Source organism: Oryctolagus cuniculus, chromosome 13, assembly GCF_051225735.1.
Source record: "Oryctolagus cuniculus isolate XC-2025 breed Fujian yellow rabbit chromosome 13, ASM5122573v1, whole genome shotgun sequence".
Taxonomy (NCBI): Eukaryota; Metazoa; Chordata; class Mammalia; order Lagomorpha; family Leporidae; genus Oryctolagus; species Oryctolagus cuniculus.
The window spans coordinates 70,930,722-70,954,018 of record NC_142879.1 but is presented as its reverse complement, the minus strand read 5'-3'; the positions used below and the strand labels follow the sequence as shown (position 1 = coordinate 70,954,018).

General features: G+C 47.8%; 1 protein-coding gene across 3 annotated transcripts in view; it reads left to right on the top strand.

Annotated features, from left to right (window-relative positions):
* The window catches only part of CAMK1D (calcium/calmodulin dependent protein kinase ID), a 458,904-nt gene that overhangs the window by 163,756 nt on the left and 271,851 nt on the right, over positions 1-23,297 (top strand). For all 3 annotated transcript variants that reach the window (XM_051821552.3, XM_051821553.3, XM_051821551.3), the window contains exon 2: positions 13,539-13,670. In XM_051821552.3, coding sequence (XP_051677512.1) covers positions 13,539-13,670 — 132 coding nt within the window. The remainder of the gene's footprint in view (positions 1-13,538; positions 13,671-23,297) is intronic.

The following is a 23,297-nucleotide window of genomic DNA, read 5'->3' as shown; positions in this document are numbered from 1 at the left end:
CCTCTTGGGAAAGTCTTCCACACAGACCTGTTTTTCTGTCCTTGATCCATTCATTCAGGGCCTGCCCGACTGCCTGTCTGTGCCTGTGCGTGAGCTGAATCCGTAGCTATGGCGGTTGCATTTTTTAAAATCCCTGCCTCCTTTTCTGCTAGCATGAGTGCTTCCTGGGGCAGAAACCCTGGTCTGTCCCCTGCCGCGTCCTCAGGGCCTGGAACATCACAGTTCTCTGTCCCTGTGTGGGGACCCGGTGGCCACAAGCAAGCGAGCTGCTCACCGAGAGAGCAGGAGGGCCCCGGGGTTTCTGCCACTGGCCCTCGCCGCCTCCTTGAAGCACACAGAGGGGCCTGTGCTGCGGAGTGGCCAGCGGCAACCTTGACTTTGAAAGTGCCGTTGATCATGTCAGGGCCAGAGCCAGCTCATGTTTCACTGCGGATCCTTTCCAGTTCATTAAGGACTTCCCACTGAGCCACTGCTGATGTCCTCAGGTGTACGCCAGTGAATTCCTGGGAAATGCACCAGGCACACCCGGTTGCTGGGATCTCACTCACCTCCTGGGAGCAGCTTAGGTGGATGTCTTGGGCAGGCCTGCCTTTTAGAAGGCCTCAAGTCACCCTGCCTGGGGGGATCTCAGCTGTTTGGGGTTTGGCAGCTTGGGGTTGCCTACATCTCAGAGTAGCTCATGTTCATTTCTTTTTAAAGGCAGAGTTACAGAGAGGCAGAGGCAGAGAGAGAGAAAGGTCTTCCATCCAATGGTTCACTCCCCAAGTGGTCGCAACAGCAGGAGCTGGCCCAATCCAAAGCTAGCAGCCAGGAGTTTCTTCAAGGTCTCCCACATGGATGCAGGGCACTTGGGCCATCTTTCATTGCTTTCCCAGGTGCATTAGCAGGGAGCTGGATCAGAAGTGGAACAGCTGGGACTTGAACCAGCGTCCTAATGGGATGCCAGCACTGCAGGCGGCAGCTTTACCTGCTACACCACAGTGCCAGCCCCTGTCATGGAGTTTCTAATTCACATGTCTTGGCTGGCAGAGGTGGGAAGACCACCGGTGTGCTGATATTCTGAGGGCACCTTTCTCTGCCCTCTTAGGGGAAGCCAGGGACACTGGAGCCTCAAGCTCACAGTTCCTGACCCATGAGACTGGTCAGAGCTGTCAGCAGCAGAGTGGCCGCTACATTCATTCCCCCTGTCCCTGCGCTGGGTGCTAACTTCCCCGGGGACAAGGAACTCAGAGAAGCACATTGAACGGTCAGTATGCTCTGAGCTGTGTTTTGTGTATAGGGTTTGGGCTCAGGAAACGAGCCTTTGTTTTGGTGGATTGCTGCAGGACAGATTCACTATTTCTTTTTTAGAAAGATGTATTTATTGATTTTGCAATTCAGAGTTATACAGAAAGAGGAGAAGAGAGAGAATCTTCCATCTGCCAATTCACTCCTCAGATGGCTGCAGTGACCAAGATTGGGCCGTTCTGAAGCCAGGAGCCAGAAGCTTCATCTGGCTCTCCCACAGACAGGGTGGCAGGTGCCCAAATACTTGGACCTATCTCTGCTGCTTTTTCCAGGCCAGTAGCAGGGAACTGGATCGGAAGTGGAGCAGCCGAGACTCAAACTGGCACTCATATGGAAGGTTTATGTATAGCCAGATAAGTTGATTAGGAAGTCTCTTTGTGCATGCTTGAACAGCAGATAACCCGTTGCACCATAGCGCTAAAGCCTGTGGGGTTGAACTTCTCTTGTCTTGCAGCGGGGACACCATTAATGTGATTACGTCGTAGGAAATGGGAGCACCTGCCAATCGCACTTGAACATTAAGTTGGCTCTGTTACTCAGGAAATGAACAATGTGATGTGTGGGCCCTGGAGAGAAGGAGAAGGAATTAAGTCGGTGGGGCAACTTGGGGGTCAATTTTGCATCTGTTGAGTCTGTACATTGGAAAAGAAGGGGAATTATGATGCAGACTTTTAAGATACCAAGGCAAGAAGGCGTGGGCCTAATTCTAAAACAACAAGGCGTGGCTTAGGAACAGAAGAGGTGTGAGATCTGAGTAGTTGGAGGGGAGAGAACCTGTGCCTTCAGCCCTTGGTATTTAAATGGGGAGCTGTCAGAGACGGGCGAGGAAGTCAAGTTTCGGGGTTCTCTGGCTTGGAAAATGTTTTGAGCTTGCTTATCATGGCCCAGATTGGACAGGTTTTTTAAAATTTATTTTTATTTTTTAGGGGAATGGAAATGCAGTGGGAAAAATCCCTGCCGAACACCACTCTTCTCTTTTTCTTTTAAAAAAAAGATTTGTTCGTTTATTTGTTAAAGTTGCAGAGAGAGTGGAAGGCAGACACACACACACACACTTATGCACAGAGAGAGAGAGAGAGGTCTTCCTTCTGCTGGTTCCTTCCCCAAATGGCATCAACAGCCTGGGCTGGGCTAGGCCAAAGCCGGGAGCCTGGAATGCCATCTGGGTCTCCCACATGAGTAGCAGGGGCCCATGCACTTGGGACATCCTCCACTGCTTTCCCTGGCACATTAGTAGGGAGCTGGGTCAGAAGTGGAGCAACCAGGACTCCAACTGGTACTCTAATATGGGATATCGGGCAGGCAGTAACTTAACTCACTGTGCTACAATGCCCCATTTACATTTTCTGAATTGTGCAATTAACTATACCTGCAGAGGTGACAATGGTTTAAAAATTAAAGAGCAAGAGAGCGGGTGTTGTGGGTCAGCCGGTTAAGCCGGTGCCTGTGACATTGGCATCCCATATGGGCACTGGTTTTTGTCCTGGCTGCCTTGCTTCCAATCCAACTCTCTGCTAGTGCATCTGGGAAAGCAGCAGATGATGGTCCAAGTACTTGGGGCCCTGCTACCCACATGAGAGACCCAGATGTAGTCCCGGGCTCCTGGCTTCAGCCTGGCTCTGCCCTGGCCATTGTGACCATTTGAGGAGTGCAGCAACAGATGGAAGATTGTGTGTGTGTGTGTGTGTGTGTGTGTGTCTTTGTTTCTGTTTCTCCGTCTCTCTCTCTCTCTCTGTAACTCTGCAAAATAAAATAAAAAAAATTTAAGGATCATAACTTTGGCATAAAACCAGGGTTATAATGTCAGTTTACTATTTTTTTTTATTTTTTGACAGGCAGAGTTAGACAGTGAGAGAGAGACAGAGGGAAAAGTCTTCCTTCCATTGGTTAACCCCCCAAATGGCCGCTATGGCCTGCACGTTGCACCGATCCGAAGCCAGGAGCCAGGTGCTTCTCCTGGTCTCCCATGCAGGTGCAGGGCCCGAGCACTTGGGCCATCCTCCACTGCCCTCCCAGGCCACAGCAGAGAGCTGGACTGGAAGAGGAGCAACCGGGACAGAATCTGGCGCCTCAGGCGGAGGATTAGCCTAGTGAGCCGCGGCGCTGGCCAGTTTACTATCCTAGTAACAAAAATTTTAGCTCTTTTTGTCAGCTGTAAAATGGACATCATAATGTTGTCATGCAGGTTTTTTGGTACAATTAAAAAATGATTGGCACATAGACTTAAAAATAAGATTTTAATAAGCAGTGTTGCTGATGGTGATGATGCTGATGAATGAAAGCGGTGATGATGATGTGATTACAGGTTAGGGATGCACAACAACCTGTTTTCCTGGGGAGAGGAATTACTCTCCAAGCTTCAGCTCTCTCCATAGCAGGAAGCATCGAATAGCTTGCCTTTTGGCCAACTTCTGTTGCTAGCCTTGTGTATGAAGTTGTCCAGGGTACAGCTGAGTGATCAAAAGATGAGCGTCTGGGTTAATGTATCTCGTCTGGTTAATGCAGGGAAATTCGGCGTGTTGTACCAGTGTGTTTTGTATGTCAGCATAAATGGGGAAAATGCAGGCTTTCACAGGGCAGTCACTTTGACAGGGAGCGCACTTATCCACAAAGGATGTAGAAGAGCACACACACACAAATCCATCCAGAGCACATCTGATTGTATTTAGAATGAATGGGCTCTGGTCAGTCCTCTCATTTGTCTAAGACCTTACACCTCCTCACTGCCTGTGGTGTTAAATGCCCACTCTTCCATCTCGTGTTCAAAGCATCCATGGGGTGGACCTGGGCTACCTTCCAGGAGTAGCAGCCCATCAGCCCACTACACCTGGGTTTGGGTCCTGGCACCACCAGTCACTGCCTTGGAGATCTGACAACTTCTTGAGTCTTAATGAGTTCATTTTCCTCATCTGTAAATAGGGACAGATAATATGGGTTGTATTAGTTTCCTATTGCTAGCGTAACACGGCAGCACTGACGGAGTGGCTTAGGGCAATGCAAATTCATTCTCTTCTAGCTCTGGTAAGGGTCCCTAAAGTTTGTTTTCCAAGGCTGAAATCATGGTGTTGGTAGGGCTGTGTTCCCTCTGGACGCTCCGGAGGGGACTCTGTTGCTTGGCTTCTGCAGCTCATAGTGTCTGCCTGCCTCCCGTCATTGCGGCTCCCTTCCTGCAGTCTGTCACTCTGGCCTCTGCTTGCATTGCCACCGCTGTTTCTCTGATTCTGGCCTTCGTGCTGCCTGGTGAGAAGGGCCTTTGTGATGACACCTGGGTGGTTCAGGGTGCTTTCTCCTTTCTAAGATCCTAATGTCACATAGTCACAGGTTTGGGGATTAGGACAAGGACAACTTCAGGGGCGGCTGTTCTGCCCACTAGAAGACTGTGCAATGTTGTGTCCATAGCAGTGCGATGTATACGTACACACGTGTTACCTAAGATAGATTCTCGGCATTGTGTTTTGCGCTGTCAATTATTGCTGTCCCCTGACACGCCCCTCCCGTGTGTTTCATCTGCTTATTCAGACAGGGACTGCAGACGTGACTTCTTGTATCCTCTTGCTTTTATTTATTTATTTATTTATTTATTTATTTATTTATTTATTTATTTTGCCTTCTCTTTGTTCTGGTTAGCTTTTGTCTCTTGAAACATACTCATCCTTCCAGGCCATTTCAGTTCAGTTTGTTCCTCAAAGAGCTGTTGAATGTCTTCATCAGCGCAGGTGGTCAGGCTCACGGGGAGCCAGGTCCGGAGGGCTGAGCCATCAGTGCACGGCTGCCCTGTGTAGATGGGTTTATCTGGACAGCACAGTGGGAGAACTTGGCTGTCCACCAGGGTTGGTAATGACATTTCATCAGTACAGCAGTTACTTGGTCAGCCAATGAAAACCTCTAATGAAAGACTTTAATTAGTCATCGTACATGGATTATTATTGATTATTCTCCCTTGTTTTCCAAAAATTTCTCTGCTTCATTAAGTTTTAATGGGAGAAGTGTGTCCAATATGTACAATAATAAAATGGGTACGAATTAAATCTCTCAGTGGCCTGGTTCTTCAACTTCTCCCTAGAGGCCACAGTGTTACTTGTTTCTTATTTATCTTCCCAGAGACTTCTGTGTAGGTATGGTATAGAAGTGTGAGGTTGTGATGTGTGTTTTGTACAAAGGTGAGCATAATGCTTACGTTGACCTGCAACTTTCTTTTTTCGCTTAACAATGTGTCTTAATTCCATATTACCACACAGGAGTCTACTTATTAATTATTTTAAATGGCCATGACATGCTCCATTGTACTTGTGTTTCTAGATTATAATTTACTGAACCAGTTCCTCCTGATGGAGTCTTAAGCTCTTTCCAGTGTTTTGCTAATTTCAAACCTTTGATTTTTTTTATGAGAATATTGGTTCTATTTTCTTTACATAGAAACAGCCAAATGTCCTTTTAATGGACCCATTTATTATGTTCCCATAAGAACTGCCTTTTCTTTTTTAAATGAAGGAGCTTGGAGAATTAATTAAGGAGTATATTGATGTGTTTAGTTAGCAGGGAGCTTAAAAGAATTTTCCTTCAAGTTACCTGTTGAAACGTCTGCCCTAAGCAAGGACGAAAATAAGCTTAAAAATGTGCTTAGTGAGCCATTGTTTTAGTGCAGTGGATAAAGCTGGAGCCTGCAAAGCCCACGTCCCATATGGATGCTGGTTGGAGTCCTGGCTGCTCCACTTCCAATCCAGCGCTCTGCTATGGCCTGGGAAGGCAGTGGAGGATGGCGCAAGTGCTTGGGTCTCTGCACCTCTGTGGGAGATCTGGAAGAAACTCCTGGATCTTTTCTAGGGCCTGGCCCAGCCCTGGCCATAAGGACCATTTGGGGAGTGAACCAGTGCATGGAAAATTCTCATTCTCTTTCCCTCCTCCACATCCCCCATTGCCACTTCTCTACATCTGCCTTTCAAATAAGTAAAATAAATATTTAAAAAAAAAATTAGAAACTGCTTAAATACAGGGATCCCCATGAGTAAGAATGGGCATGTGTAGGATGGCCCACTGTGTAGAGGTCAGTCACGAATATCCCGATCTCTCCCAGCTTCGGGGTTGTGGTTTTGTCTGATGCCCACCGGCCCCTACCAGAAGGGCTGTGTTCTTGGCCTCAGGTGGACATCGACTCTTCACAGGAGTCAGGGAGGAGGTACATGAGAACCTGCTGTCTGGTCTTCCTGCTGTGGGCTGGGAGGATGGCGGGAGTGAGAAAGGGCGGGGCTGCTGCGAGGAGCCCTGGCTGTAGGGGGAAACCCTTTCTCCAACAAGGTGTCTGGGAAGACTGCAGTAAGACATCCCACCCACGAGTGCTGCACTGTTGGTGCAGAAACATTTAGGCTACCCTGGGATTCTCACTTTCTTCCAAGTCGTTACCTGTATCATCCTAGGCAAGACTACTCTTGGCAGCCAATGCACACATAGCCCACCTGGTCCCCTGATGGGCCTTTCAGTGTCTCCGGGCTCTTACGCTGTGGCTGCAGGAGACTCCTAATCCCGGGAGAACAGAATCTTTCATTGCACTGCTACCTCCAGAGGCCGGGCTTCCATTACTGTTGGAGCGATAAGAAAGAAAGGGTGGGCTCGCTTTGGTTCCGTGTCAGCCTTTCACAAATGACACAGGGGCGGCAGAGATGAAGTGCGGGGGCCTGTTTGTTTCTAAGCATTGACTTACTAAGTTAAGGATCTGTCTTTAATTTGAACTGATAGGTGAGGCACTGGTCCACATTAATAAAAGCTTGAGTTGAGAATATTGTTTTAGGAGATGGAATTTTAATACCAGTATCTTCAGCATGGACATAATCTAGCACGTGGTTTTCCATGTAACTGCCAAGCGGAGGGTTTGAGAAGACACGCTTTAATGAATAGAGTTTTATCTGTTAGACACTAACTCTGATGCTCACGTGTTTATTCTTGAAGCACATGAAAGCAAGACATTGCTTCCTGCTGTGCTTTGGTTGGCAGGACTTTTTTTTTTTTTTTTTCCCCAGAGTGGACCTAGCTTTTTGTAGGTTATTGTACTGAACAGGCACTACAAAATGTCATTAGTGGTATGTAAATTAGCCAAGACTTTGAACTGATGATTCTTCCAGAAAGAATTGTCACTTTCAAAATCACCTGTTTCCTGCCTGAGCAGTTGCTCAAACTTGAGACTAGCTGGCTTCACCATTGTTATGATCCCTCATGGATTCTTGGGCCTGTGAGACTATTGTTAGGGTTAGCAGACAGGTTTTTCCATTCTAAGAGCTGATTCTGTTCTGGAGCAAGAAGTCTAAAAAGCACCTGTTTCCTACATTGTCTTCAGCCAAGTATCCCTAAGTTCATTTTTGCTGTTTAGGTTTTTTTTTTTTTTTCTTCCCTACCAGCTTTTAATATTGTCCTGGCCTGACACTGGGGAAAATGGTATGCTTAGTGGAAAAGAACATTTTAATTTATGGCTGAAGGCCTGGGGGCGATGTCTGTAGGCCCAGTTGCATGGTTCAATAATGGCAGTAGACTGGAGGCGAAGCTGTTAATAAAGTTAATAACACAATCAATCTGATTTGTATGTAGGATGACTAAGGAGCCTGCAGAAGCAATGAGCCAAGAACCGCTGACTCCTCCAGGCTAATGGGGGGGGGGATCATTTCAGCACCATCTGATTATTTCTGGGCCTAATTTGGGGTGGATACAATTTTCCTGAGTGGTTGATTTGGTGCACTGTCATGCATCAAAAAGACAGCTCTGGAATTCCTGATTCTTGTGGAAAGTCAGAGGAGTATTTTTTTTTTTCAAGGTTTCACCAATTCAATTTGACTAACACGTGTGCAGAACCTAAAATCTGCAAGTCACAATAAACTGTACAGGCTATGTTTTTGTCCATTTTGTGATTGAATTGAAAAAGATTGAGACAATAACTGATCTTCAAACCACAGCCTGTGTTCCACTCCTCTTGGAGACCGTTTGATATTTGTTCTTCACAACTTCAGGTTCAAGATGGTTAGAGATTCGGTGAGCAGAAGCCATAGATTCTTGTTTCTGTTTTTTTAGAATGAAAATTGGGAGTGAGCAGGTGGGTTAGCGAGTTTGCCTCTGTGTTATGGAAGCTTCTGGTCCCTACGTAAGCTTCAGATCTGCAGTGAGGGTGCTCTGAAGGACTCTGTGAATGTCTAACCACTGCAAAGCACGTGTCTACCTGTTGTTCACAAAATTTCAAAGCGTCTCTTTTTGCCAAGGCATGCCCAGGGCATGGATTTGGTCCAGGTTTCCCCGGAACTCAGGCAGCTGAGGCATTCCCAGAGCCTGCCTCACTACTTTGCCTTGTCCTCTGATTGGTCACATGGGCCTGGGATCATGGCAGCAGCAGGAGAACACTGGGTGTGTGTCCTGGGGTGGGCTCTGTGGCATGGGTAGTCTGCCCTGATAACACCAAGATTTTGGTCTTGAACCTGACTAAGCAAAACAAAACAAGCTTTTTCAGAGCCATCGTTTATGAAGTTTAAAGCATAAATAGCTGCTTAGAATTCTTTAATCAATGTAAAAATGTGACATTTCCCTTTGGTCTTAGAAATTCAGCTCTCAAAGACTGTTTGTTTCCTCCTGGGTACCTGGCTTACAATCAGAGGGAGCTGCCTGCAGGTGGCGATTTGATTGTCTTTGGAATGCGGGTTTGCGATTTGTGTAGCTTATATTCAAGAGCAGAAAATATTTAGCATTTAGAGAACAACTTTTTGTTTGACTTTTACAGGTATTTGGCACAGAGATTTAATTTTGATGGAAATTTAGTGTATATATATTCTTAGTAGAATAATGCTTTCCTTTATGATTCAGATAAGTGTCACAACTTGAAAAATGTGGTCTTCAAAACAGTGGATTTTTATTTCTCCTACGATTATGCATCTTCTGAAGTCCTTTCATCTATTTAAAAGCCTGTCTTCTCTTCCCTACTAAGTGTTACTTACCAAACAGGATGAATGTTTCATTAGGGAGAAATGTCCTATCCTAAATTAGCAAGTTTAATATTTTAACCAGTCAAGACAAACTGTGGTCTCAGGATTATTCAACTGTATAATCGGGCACATAGTGCATAGTTTAAAATATATCAGGAAGGACTCAAAGAATTTTTATGCTGCAAGAGAAACCTTGAAGTCTGAAACTTAGAGAAATGCATCATGAACTGGGAACAGATGTACCGTGTCCTCAGCAGGAAGTGGACGATATCCAGGATGTATTCCTTAGAATCTGTTCCTTATTTTGTGGATCTGCAACACAGGACAAGTGTGCAGTCAGAGGAGAGCCCCAGAGCATGGTGATCACCAACATTATCCTGGGCACCAGTTGGTGCCAAGTATGGTTAGATGTGGAGACACGGAAAGGATTGACAAACAGTTCATCGTCTCACAGGCAGACACGTAAAAGTCGACAATAGGGATGCATAAGTGGGGTTGTGTCAGAACAAGGGTATCTCTATGGGTAAAAAGCAATTGAGAAAAAACCTTAAAAGAGAAGGAAATGTACAAATTGAGGCTTTAAAAAAATTAGGGAATTTTGCTAAGCAGAAAGATGACATTCAAGGATGGGGAGGTGGGTGGAACTTGAACAAAGGCCGGTGGTGTGTTTGGGAAACTGCCAGCTGACTGATGTGGTTGGGTTGAGGTGGTGCGTATGGGGTGGGAAGTGTGTGTGTTGGGGAGGGTGACTGTAGCAGGCAGAGGAGTCTGCAAAGTTGGAGTCTGGTTTGGAAGGGCTTTGAATGGGTAACTTACAAGGAGTTTGAGCTTTACCCTATAGATTTGAAACCTCAAAGATTTAAGAGCTCTGTGTTAGAACTGTCTTTCCCAAAGCAGGAAGGAGGTAGACTCACTTGCTGGGGCCAAGGGGCCTGGCATTCAGAGGCAAAGTAACCAGGATTTGAAGCAGAACAGAGGTGTAGGGATGGAAGAAGAGGTGGACGATTGCGAGTGTTTTTAGCAGGGGCTGTGGATGTGCTTAGAGGTGGGGGGAGAGAGAGGAGGAGATAGCTAATGGATGACTGGATTTGTAGAAACAGCAGTGAGAAGATGGGAGAGAAGTTTTTTGGTGAAGATGCTGTCTTTCCCTCCAATTGGGGTAGTTCTGAGAGGCTGCAGAGTGGCCTAGGAGAAGTTGGAAGGGGTTACCTGCACGTGAGAGAGATAACATTCAGATGAAGGTTGGGGGCCATCAGTGGAGAGCTGGCGGCTGAAACCATGGAAACCACATTTTCCCAGGGAAGGCTGTAGAAAAGGAAGGGAGGGCTCCGGGTGAAACCCCAGGGACCATTGATATTTGAAGGGCCCAAGAGAAGCAGGTGGCTATGGAGAAGAGAAAACTGTGCTGTAGAACCTAGAAGAAGGGTTTCAGGAAGGAGGTCAAGGTCATCGGATATCACACAACAACCAGCAGCTCAAGCAGTGAGAATTCCCTGTGTTCCTGGGGGCCCAGGCTTTCTGGCCCCAGTCAGGTGGCAGTCAGGGAAAAGAGATGAGAGAGAGCAGAGCTGGGCGTGGGAGCCAGGCAGTCCCAGGCTGTGCCTCCAGCACAGCCATCTGCTTCAGCATGGAGCTGAGACAGCCAGGGTGCCTTGCACTTGTAGTTTTTTTTTTTTTTTTTAAGACTTTGCCATTTGTTGTCCCTGATTTTGTTCCTCGGAATTTATTTATTTATTTTTTTGAGACTTTAAAGACTGTTCAATCACTTTCCTTGCTATAGTTCTTTGTACCACCAGCTGCTTCCTCCCTTACACACACACACACACACACACACACACACTATCACCATGTCGTGTAATCGAATGGAAAGCACCCCAAGTGTTCGTTCGTGAGTTCAGTTTTTAATGTTTGTGATTAACTCTCCTGGAGCCGGGATAGTATCTTTGAGTGACTGCTACTGATGGTGGGAACAAGAGTCATCCCTGCTGGTCTGAAGCTCTGAGCTCCAAGAAGACCAGAGCGCTTTGTCTTCGGAAAGGTTACATAAAAGTAAATGCACGTTGTTTGGCCAAGCGAGTGGGTTTGTGTGCCCAGGTGGGGCAGTGGCTCCCTGAGCCGCAGAGTCTGGCCCCTCGGTTGCTGTTGTCTCCATTGCATGGTCCCGGGGAGCAGCAGGTGTCGGTGCGGCCGCCTGTACCTCGAGGGCTCAGAGACTGCAGACTTCTCTGTGGACCCGTGTTTCCTGTGCACCTGGAGGTGGTAGCCTCATCTCTGGGGTGCTGTACTTCAGGGGTGGCTGTGAGGGTGGGACTCACTGACATATGGCTGAGCACTTTGTCAGTGTCAAGTGGTATGCGCCATCTGGTTCCCTGCAGTTACTCCTACAGTTTCTTTTTCCTTGAAGGAGCTACTCAGTGAGAAAGTTTATCAAGTTCTCCCATGCCTATTCTCAGGCAGTGTTGCTGAGTAAAACCAGGCAGACTTTTTTTTTATTATTGATTTTTAATTTCTTTGAAAGGCTCTGGGTCTCTATGGATGGCAGGGTCACAAGGACTTGGGCCATCTCCCACTGCCTTCCCAGGCTCCTTGGCAGGGAGCTGGATCAGAAGTGGAGCAGCTGGGACTTGAACCAAACCAGTGCTTATATGGAGGTGAAGAAGGCCATGGCTTAACCCGCTGTGCCACAGTGCTAGCCCTGCTTTTACATTCCAACTGTGGTAAAATAGGCATAGCATAAAGCTGAGTGTTTGGACCATTTTTAAGGTAGAATTCCATGGCATTCCACCAGTTCACTTTGTTCTGCACCCATCGCCACCATCTGCCTACAGAACATCTTTGTCTTCCCAAGCAGAAACTCTGTACTGTCCCATACCAACTCCTGGTTCCTGCTCTGCCCAGCTGCCGGCATCCACCGTTCTACTGTCTGCCTCTGTGTGTGTGACTCCTCCAGGGCCCATGTGTCACTCACACACCTAGCATCATCTTCTCCAGTTCATCCACGCTGTGTCGTGTGTGAGATTCCATTTCTTTTTATGGCTCATGAATGCTCCACTTGTGTGTGTTACACATTGGTTTATCCATCCGTGGACACATGGGTCATTTCCACCACTGGGTATTTGAAAGCTGTGCTGTGAACATGGCTGTACACATGGCTGTTTGAGTCTTGGTTTTCACTTCTCATGGTTTCATGACTGGGGGAGGAGTTACAGCCTAGCTTTCATTCTGAGACCATGGAACTGTGACCTTGGCTTTGTCACTCTACCCAGTAACTGCTGGTGGGGATCCCTCGGCCCCTGTGCCTTTCACAGCATCCATATGGGTGCTTCCAGTGGTTTCTATAGCTCAGAAGTGCTTGTCTCTAATTCCGTGTGTGCCTTCTTGGCTGTTGAGAGTCTGGGGTCAGAGAATGACCCACTGGGCGGTGTCTTCCTCAGCCGGGTACTCAGAGCTGAGGTTATTCAGGTCTGGGGAGCCGGGGGCACCATATCCCCTTGTCTGAGTCATGAGAGGACTTCTCCCTCCAGCCTGAGGGTGGTGCCCAGGGGTGGCACTGCAGCCCTGGCCCTAGGGTTTGTAGAACCCTGGGGGCCTCTCCTGATCAGTGGGCTCTCTATGGCCCCAGGTGTCTTGGTTCCTGGAATCTTCCCTATGGGTGCAGAGTTCAGTTTATATTTTCAGGCAGGCAAGCCCCACCTCCTGTGTGGTCCTTGTTTATGTGTGTAGATTAACAGGAAAACAAGCTGCTTAATGAAAACTGGCCCATTCTACTAATTAATAAACCCACGCCGATACTGTGTGTTGTACCAGCTCACGCTGTAAGGACATCACACCCTGACCTATCTGTGAGGATGAATTCCACGTTTGCGAAGTGCTCTGAAATTTCCTTGGGATGCAAAGGCCTGGGGGGAGCCCTGGAATATTAGCGTGACTTTCTCGTCTGCCTGGAAGCCCGAAGGACTGGAGGCTGCAGGTGGTTTCCGTATTTCTGTCCAGGGGCAACCTCATCTGGGGGCGCTCCTTCCAGCACCCAGGTGATGCTGCCATATTGAGCAGTGAGTGGCAGGTGCACCTGGAGGTGGCCAAACCCACCTTGGCATCCGCTGCCCCTTTAAATGAGTATGCGTGGCCCTGTGTACCTCCTTGCCTGAGGGTGTTTGGTGAAGGAGTCACAGTGCTGCCTGCACCCACGCCCAGGGAGGCAGTTGCTGTTCCTGCAGCTTTGGAGACAGGGTTAGCAAAACAGATGTGAAGCCAAACCTCCTGACTCTCCATCTTCTCTCTCTCCTTCTCTGTCCACAGCGGCGCCTTTTCGGAAGTGGTGTTGGCTGAAGAGAAGGCAACTGGCAAACTCTTTGCGGTGAAGTGTATCCCCAAGAAGGCGCTGAAGGGCAAGGAGAGCAGCATAGAGAATGAGATCGCCGTGCTGAGGAAGTAAGTGCCGGCCCGGGGGCGGCCCTCCGGCTCACGCACTGTCTGTGCTTCTCAGGAGGCTGCCTTCCCCGAGCTCACGGGGCCCCCAGGTGACCCACATCAAAGCACTTCTCCTGCACACCTGGCACCCCTTCTAACGTTTGTGGTGGCCGTTGGCGGTGGTTATTGCGAAAAAGCACAGCTGTCAGGCAGCCCTGACTGTGCCCTGAGACCCTGGCACTCACCATAGCCCCGTGACCTTGACCCGGTGGCTGAGCCCTGGGTCTCCTGTGTAAAGTGGAGTTAGTATCCGCTCATGGGGCGTTGGTGTGATGCACCAAGTGTTTGTGACATGCTGACCATAGCACCTGCTCCGTAGTGTTTGATTAAAGGTGGCTGCTGTTCTGCTGCTACCAGTACTATTGTTGCAACTGTGATTGTTGCTTTATTTTCTAACAAGGAGATACATCTCAAGACATCCAATGCCACCTGCAAAGCATTGCAGCTCATTTGTGGCAGAGCCTGGCATGCCATTCCTTCCTGAGTTACTTCCATGTGTTCTGGACGTTTCTGTCATCCTTGACCATGAACATGACACCAGAGACCCCACAGGTTTCATGGAGTTCGCTGTTGAGATGCCTTTGTTCCCCATTTGCACTGAGCCCCAATTGAAAACAGAAACTTGTCCCCTGCAGCGTAGACATACAGACAGGACCATGCTGACGGGACTGGATCTGCCCTAAGATGATTTTTCACTAGTGTGCTGTCTAGCTCTACTCCCCACACCGTCACCACCAAGCCATCCTACCATATCTCGCAAGGTTTGGGGGAACACAGCCTTCTGGAGTGCCTGCTTTTACATGTTTGGAGTGTGTGTGAGTAGCGTGCTGTGGAAACGTTTGAGTTACTGTTAATACAACGTGTCTGACTTAGCCTTGAGATTTGGGGGAGTTTGGAATCAGCACAGAGCAAGAATCTGTGTAGAGATGAGCAAAGCAGAATGGGAACAAGCTTTTCCAAGGCGTTTCGAAGCCAGGTGGCCCACTTTCTGTGTTCTTCCTGAGTAAGGCTTCGCTGTCTCCAGGGCCACCAGGGTCCTGCCACAGGATGCTTTGCCACCGTCTGTACAGCCGCAGCTCTGCTGAGGGTGTCAGGACAGCCTGTCCTGTTCCGACCCTCCTATGACTCGAAGGGGGACTCACAGCACACATGACGTGTTCCAGATGCCTCTCGATGGCTCGTTGAGTGCAGGAGTCGTTGCTGATTTGTTTGGGTTGATTTCTAGGTTCTCTGGCGTGTGTAGTAGGAACCCGCAGTTTCATGCTTTCCTGACTCAGGACTGCAGGAAATGATTCTGTGGAAGAGAATCTGGGGAAAACACATCAGTCCGTTAGCGGTGATGTGTATTTATGTTGCCCGTTTTCTAATATGAAACCAGCACTTGGGAAGACATTTGCTATGCTGGTGATGTATAGTTATACACGGCTGCAGTTAAACCTGGGAGGCGGAATGCTGGGTAGGGCACGGGGCCTCCTGCTGCTGAATTGAGGGTGGTGCCTTGTGGGCTTAGAATCCTGTTGTTTGCAATAAAATAGATGCAGCTGGAAAACATCATACGTAGTGAAAGGAGCCAGCCCCCAAAAGACGAGTACTGTATGTTCTTCCTGGTCTGTGGTGACTAACAGAGCACCTGAAAGGTAATCTGTAGAAGTGAAATGGACACTTTGAGATGCAGTGGTTTTGAACAGCCCTTGTCTCAACTGTTGAGAAACCGTTTATTTTTTCCCACCTATTATTTGTTGAATTCTTTACTGAGTGTAGGGTTAATCTTATATGTATACAGTTAATTGAAAATAGATCTTTGTAAAAAATAAGAATGGAAATAGAGAGGGAGAAGGGTGGGAGTGTGGGCGGGAGGGAGGGTAGGGTGGGGAGAATTACTGTGTTCCTAAATTTGTAGTTATGGGATGCATGAAGTCTATATACCTTAAATAAGGGGTTTCTAGGTAAGAAAAAAAATCAAATAAATTTTAAAAAAGCCTATGAAGTCGATTTCTATTCTTAGAGTTATTTTTTCATCCCTGTAGGCAGGGGGCATGGGTGTGGCTCTGTAGCCCAGTCCTGGTTTTGGCCTTTGGTTGTGCTTTAATTAGTCTCCACCTTGTGCCACACGCCAGCACTGACCTCCAGTGAGAGGGCGTTGAAACCCTGGGAGCGCAGGGCTTTGGAATACCGTCTTTTGATGGGGTCTGTTAGAGTGCCGTGAAGCGTGGCCCTGCTTTCAGGAGCAGAGAACAAAGAAATGATCTCGCAGGGGACCCGAAGGTGCTCTCCCAGCTGGCTTCATTGTTTGGCTCTCTGCAGATGATTCACAAGTGGAGCAAGAGGCAGTCCCACGTCGCAAATAGCCGCCGACTCTATATGGAAAACGAGCTGTAAAGAAAATAGTTTGGACCACTCTTTTTTTTTTCTTAAAGATTTATTTTATTTATTTGAAAGGCATAGTCTCGGGGTGGATAGAGAGAGAGAGATATTCCATCACTGGTTCACTCTCCAAATGGCAGCCATGAGTGGGGCTCGGCTAGGCTGAAGTCAGGAACCTGGGACTCTATTCTGGTCTGCCCCATGGATGTTAGGGGTGCTACTGCTTTCCCAGGTACATTAGTAGGGAGCTGTATCAGAAGCGGAGCATGCCCAGGATTCGAACCGGCGCTCATAGGGGATGCTGGCGTTGCAGGCAGCGACTTAACCTGCTATGCCACAGCCCCAGCCTGCGACCACTCCTAAAATGCTATCGTGGAGACATGGGTTCATTTTAACAAATACACTTCAGGCAGCGCTTCTGGGCACCCAGGTTAGAAGCTAGGATGCAGTTCCTGCCCCCGGGGAACTGAGCTGAGCTCAAGCATCCCGATGCCCCATTCTTCCTTTGGGGAAGATGGGTCCAGACCAAGAGTGAGCTTTGCTGGAGTAGAGAGGCAGACGGTGCCCCAAGCAGAAGGAGCAGCCCTGGCCGAGGGCAGGGGATAGGAGACAGGTTGTGTGCTGGGGACTCCAAGTAGACTATCCAAGGGGGGACAGAGAGCTCCAGGGGTGCCCAGGGTAGGAGGAGTGGGATGGTGGAGGGCCTTGTATATCTGACTTTGGCCTTGACTTTGATCCTGTGGACAGGATGTGGGAGCATCACAGGGGGTCAGTGAAAGGAACAACGTGATCCGGATGGATCCAGGCAGATGACGGAGGAGGAACTTGGAAGAACGGAATGGATAAGGACTCAGTAGACGCAGGGCGAGTAGTTATGATGCCATTGGGAGAATCTGGTGGGCAAATGAAGAAGCAACAAATTAAAATGGGAGCCATGCGGTTAGGATAGAAGACAAGGATGTGAGGATATGAAGACAGTGGAGTCTCAGGACTTAGGGATTTGGACAGAAAGAGTCGGGAGAGGGTTGAAGGAGAGGTAGGACTCTGGGATAAACACTGGGTTTCTGATGTGATGACTGGGTGGGTGATGACATCACCAGCTGACCTCAGAAATGCAAGAGCAGGAGGCCAGCACTGTGGTGTATGGGGACAAGCCACCACCTGCCACACTGGCATCCCGTATGGGTACCGGTTCAAATCCTGGCTGCTCCTCTTCCAGTGCAGCTCCCTGCTAATGCACCTGGGAATGCAGCAGAAGATGGCCCAAGTGCTTGGGCCTCTGCCACTGTGGATTCAGCCTGAGCCATCCCCAGATGTTGTGGCCAGCAGATGGAAGATCCCTCCCTCCCTCCCTCCCTCCCTCTCTCTCTCTGCAGGAGGGCAGGCTGGGTTAGGGATTCTTGAGATGTCCAAGTAGAGATGCACAGGTGACTCTCTAGATCTGAACTCTGCTGTGACCTGGGCTCGCTGGAGGTGAACGATTCTAGAAACTTCGTATAAAAGCCGGCGCTATGGCTTACTAGGCTAGGCTGATCCTCTGCCTGCGGCGCTGGCACTCCAGGTTCTAGTCCCGGTTGGGGTGCCGGATTCTGTCCCTGTTGCTCCTCTTCCAGTCCAGCTCTCTGCTGTGGCCCGGGAAGGCAGTGGAGGATGGCCCAGGTCCTTGGGCCCTGCACCCGCATGGGAAACCAGGAAGAAGCATCTGGTTCCTGGCTTCAGATGGGCGCAGCATGCTGGCCATAGTGGCCATTTGGGGAGTGAACCAATGGAAGGAAGACCTTTCTCTCTGTCTCTCTCTCTTTCACTGTCTAACTCTGCCTGTCCAAAAAATAAAAACAAAAAAACCAAACAAACAAAAAAAAACACCAACCAACCAAACAAACGAACAACGCCAAAAAACAAAACAACAACAACAAAAAAGAAACTTCATATAAAAAAAGATCTTTGGGTACTTTAATATGTTAATTGTGTCCCATATAGACCTGCTTTTTTCTGAATTCTCCCGTAAATGCTGGCCATGTGTTTGTTTCCACACTGTTTCTCATCCAAGTAGGACCATGTGAGAGACTGCTTGCCTTGGTACCTGCTGAGTTTATTGTAGGGTGAGAGATTTATTTATTTCATTGGATTAAAGTAATGGAGCTAATATATCCTTAAGGATGTTCTTTGTACTTGCTCTAAAAATAGTCCCAAAATGAATTTTCGACTTGATAAGTAGATATTAAAGCAAGTTCGGAGCGGGGAGGAAAAACGTGATAAACATCGTGGGAGGCTGTTGCTTTGCAGGGGGAGCTGCTGGTCTGGCTTGCGTGTTCAGGGGGCTGCTTCTGTGTGGTTCAGCGCGGGCTTTTCCCAACACAGTGTTTAGCTGCAGCCTTGGAATACAGCATCGTTAGGTTGGATTCTAGAGTTTATGGCTTCTGTGGTATTTACCCGGAGGGCTGGTACTGCTCAAATGGCATTTCAAGGGTACACATAAAACATTTTTTTTTTCTGGGGCAGAAGGCAAATATATAAACAGGCTGCATTTAAGTGAGAGATGAGGAGAGAAGGAAATGCATAAAGCTGGGACATGGGAAACAGGGCAAGCAAAAGCCATGATCTGGAGCAGCGTTTTCACTACTAGTTGGGGAAAATGAGGCTAAGACAGGTCTTGCTGTGGAGAAGGGGCCTGGGTGGGAACCGCTTTAGAAATCTGCATGTTTAGCGTGAGGATTGAGTTCCTGACTTCTGGCTTCAGCCTAGTCTAGCCTCCGTCATTGCAAGCATGGGGGCAGCAAACCAGCTGGCGGGAGCTCTGTCCATCCCTGTGTTCAGCATAGGCAATTCTATCACATACATTAATAAAAATGAAGAAGAGTGAGAGCCTCGCTCTGGGAGAGTGGCCCATAGAAGCAGGGGTGGGAACAGTTTTTCCCAGCCTGGAGAGCCTGGCACTGGGGGTGGTCCCAGCAGCACCATGCAGTGCTAAGTGTACTTTCCTAAGGAAGTCATGGCTGCCAAAGGTGGCGGATGCTGAAGCCGCAGGCCTGAGGCCCCTGTGGCCTGGGGTCAGGCTGGCTGGCAGCAAGCATGGTGGAAACAGGCCTCCTAGAGAAGGGAGATGCATCAGCATCCCAGCCACCGTGGTCCGGGCTCCAGCAGCCCCCTGGAGGGGGGTGGTGGCTGGATTTGTGGTTGCCTTAGACAAGTGTACCTGGTGAGAAGGCCGCCAAAGAAGAAGACAGCTGCTTTAGGGATTAAGTCCTAGCCTTTGGAGAAAGGCTTCAAAGTCGATGAACTCACTTGATTCGAAGGGAGTTCACTCATTTAAATCCCCGAGGGCTGCCAGTTTATTGGGTGTGTTAGAGAACTATCCACTTGAGTAGAAATTCACTGATGGCTGGTGAACAAAACCAGCTTTCCCATGATTGAAAGTGGCTAAGCTGGGGCCAGTGCTGTGGGTAAAGCCACCACATATAGTGCCGACATCCCATATGGACACTGGTTCGGGTCCTGGCTGCTCCAATTCCGATCCAGTTCTCTGCTATGGCCTGGGAAAGTAGTAGAAGATGGCCCAAGTCCCTCAGCCCCTGCACCTGCATGGGAGACCCGGAAGAGGCTTCTGACTCTGGATCAGCACAGGTCTTGCTGTTGTGGCCAATTGGGGAGTGAGCCAGTGGATGGAAGACCTTTCTCCCTCTCTGCCTCTCCTCTCTCTGTGTAACTCTGACTTTCAAATAAATAACTAAATCTTAAAAGAAAAAATAAAGTGGCTAAGCTGGAAACACAGACGCTTGGATTTCTTGGGCGCTGATAATAGCTTTGACGGATCTGTCAGGTCTGCTTAGAATGGAGTGTTCTATGATAGCCTGCTTCTCTGGAAAGGTGGCCTCAGAGTGGAGAACCCAGACAGTGGTCAAAAGCTCCATGATGACCGCTAGGGAGGCAGACAGATCGCTTACGGCTGTCATGGAAAAAACCCTTTTGGAAAGTGCCATCCATATAATACAGGGTTTGAGGGATGTGGTGAGCTCCACGGTGGTGTAAGTGTGGTGAGAGGAAGCATCCTGGCAAGCTTTGGGTGGACATGTGTCTGCAGGAATGTTAGCACACCCCATCCTGCACCTGCTGACAGGAGGCTGCGGGAAAACTAGTCACAGAAAAGGGGCCGCAGTCTTCCTTGGTGCCTTGCTAGAGCCTGGAACTCTGAGCCAGGCCTCCTTGGGTGTACTACCTAGGAGTGAAGAGTGAGTCTGATGCCAACACAGCTTTGCAGCTTTGACAGGACACATCTGGGGTTCCAGGTAGCTGCCTCGTGGTGCCGTGTACATCACACTTCTGATGTCATCTGAGACCCAGAATCAGTGTGTTTTTATTAGTGCTACTCATCGTTCACAACTCCTTAACGTGGAAGAACATAGGATTGCCTACAAAACAGAGATGTTTGAGCTAGCTAGAGCAGGCATGTTGGGTTCTCCCTCCAGGGGACCCCCATCTCAGGGTCCTCTGTCCCTGCCTCTGGCTTTTGTCCCCCAGTTATTGCACTCAGGGTGGTGCTCATGGAACAGTCTCCCTTTTCTTTATTCCTTTCTCTCATTGCACTCTGCAAATGTGTGTCTCATATCCTTCTCACTGAAGTTCCCCAAGTCACCTGCTTGATAAAATCCAGACCCCTAGTAAACCCGAGAGGAACAGGTGGCTGCTTCTCTCTGTCCCACCTCCCCCACATTCTTGCTCCAGTTTGACACACACCTCCTTAAGGATGCCCCCTGCCCCTGACCATCCTTGTCCAGGGCGCCCTTCCCTCTAAGATTTCCTGGCACTGAAGTTTACCTGACTGTGCCTTGTGAAGTCTGCTTCCTGAGAGTCCGCATTTCCTCAATCAGCCCTGAGTGGAAGTCATGACGGTGAAAATAGAGGCGAGGGGTAGGGGACCTCAAGGGAAATCAGGGTGGTCAGCACACAAGAGCTCTGGGGGCTGCTTAGGTGAAGGGGGTGTGGTGGAGGGGAGAAATCTGTGCTGACTTCCAGTCAGCTCTGCCTTTGGTGATTGTCTTAGGGCTCTCGAGAGGTTCAGAATTGATAAGCTATAGATAGATAGATAGATAGATAGATAGATAGATAGATAGATAGATAGAGGTTCAGAATTGATAAGCTATAGATAGATAGATAGAGGTTCAGAATTGATAAGCTATAGATAGATAGATAGATAGATAGATAGAGGTTCAGAATTGATAAGCTATAGATAGATAGAGGTTCAGAATTGATAAGCTATAGATAGATAGATAGATAGATAGAGGTTCAGAATTGATAAGCTATAGATAGATAGATAGAGGTTCAGAATTGATAAGCTATAGATAGATAGATAGAGGTTCAGAATTGATAAGCTATAGATAGATAGATAGATAGATAGATAGACAGACAGACAGACAGATAGATAGATATGCAGAAAGAGACTCCTTGTGAGAAATGGGCTCCCACAGTTATGGGGCCTGAGAATTTTTATGATCTGCTCCCTGCAAGTTGGAGACCCAGAGAAGCCAGCAGTGTGGTTCACTCCAAACCCCAAAGTCCAGGGAACCCGAGGAGCCAGTGTCCTGGGGCAGGAGGTGGAAGCCCCGACTGAAGCAGAGGGAACAGCCTTGTCCATCCTCTCTGCCTTTTTGTTCTTTTCTAGCATTGACGTGGATGGAACGAGGCCCTTCCCTCCCCAAGTTAGGGAGGGCTGGTCTTTACTCGGTCTGGTGGTGTAAATGCTCCTCTCTTCTGGAAACACACACATGGCACACCCAGAAATAATGCCTTATCAGCTGTTTGGGCATCCCATAGCCCAGTCAAATTGACACCTAAAATTAATCATCACAGTGATCAAGACCTTCTAGAAAAGGAGGCAGAGTTGAGGGAGAGAGGACTGTCCTGTGGCTGCAGAGTGTGCTTGGATCTTGTCTGGCTGTTCCTGTTGCTTTTTATACTATACATTACATTTGTACCTTTATACTATATATATTAGATATATATTATAGTATATATCACTCTGGATATTTAGAGTAGTTGAAGAAATTCAGTGTATATTACTCTGGATATTTAGAGTGGTTGAAGGAACAATGTGCTTTAACACAGTTTTAGAAGCTGTGTCAGTTATTTGCATGCTTATTTCCTTGTGCTCGCTTTGTCACCTCATCTAGATATTTCCTTAGGGAGTTTGGCTCTTATGTGGACTCTTGGTGCTTCAATTCCTCTACTAATGTATTTTCACAAGTATTTTCTGTTTGCTTCTGTAAACCTGCCTAGCTTAATGATTTATACAAATTTCACTGAAATGATTCCAAGCAAAGTGTCTGTATGTATATATTCCTAAAAAGGCCAGCCTGGTTTATATTGGAGAATCACAGGACATGAGAGATGAAGTGCAGAGGAGTCCTGGGACAGGCGAGGATGACAAATATAGAAAAAGAAATAAACATACACCAAGGGTCTGCTGTGCCTTGCCTGTTCAGCTTTGGGTTCTGGCGTTATTTATATGAGCATGTAAATGATTTCAGTGAAGCTTTATCTGTGATCCACATTTTAGAATGCAGATAGTTTGATGAATGGATTTCATTTCACATGTTTGAAGTCCAAGGTTAGCATTTGGGTGCTTTAAAGAGTTGTTCATCATTGTATAACTGTAAAACTTCTCCAAGTTTAAAATTGAGGCTGGAGGTTTCTGTGGTCTGAAGCTGGGATTTGGGGAACATATAATTGAAGGATTTTTTTTTCTAAAATTGTCACATGGGACCTGATAAATACAACTTACTATGTATTTTTAGGCATTTGCATTTTCTTCTGTGAATATTTCAAATATAGTCTGGACCACGACACAGATAAATGGTAGATGTCACTTGGGAATTCAGATGCATACAGGGATGTTTACTAACAAGTATGATGTTGCTGTAGATGCATTGTTTTGGGTTCTTGTTGAAGTTACAGAAGTGGTGGACCAAATGCTCCCAAGTGCACATAGGTGGATAGATGGGATAGACAACACGTATGTGTATAACTACACATGTAAGCACAACTAATTTAAGTACATCTCGAGTTTTGATGTCTTTCTGTCAAAGGGCAATGAAGAAATTCAGTATATATCACTCTGGATATTTAGAGTGGTTGAAGGAACAATGTGCTTTAGCACAGTTTTAGAAGCTGTGTCAGTTATTTGCATGCTTATTTCCTTGTGCTCGCTTTGTCACCTCATCTAGATAT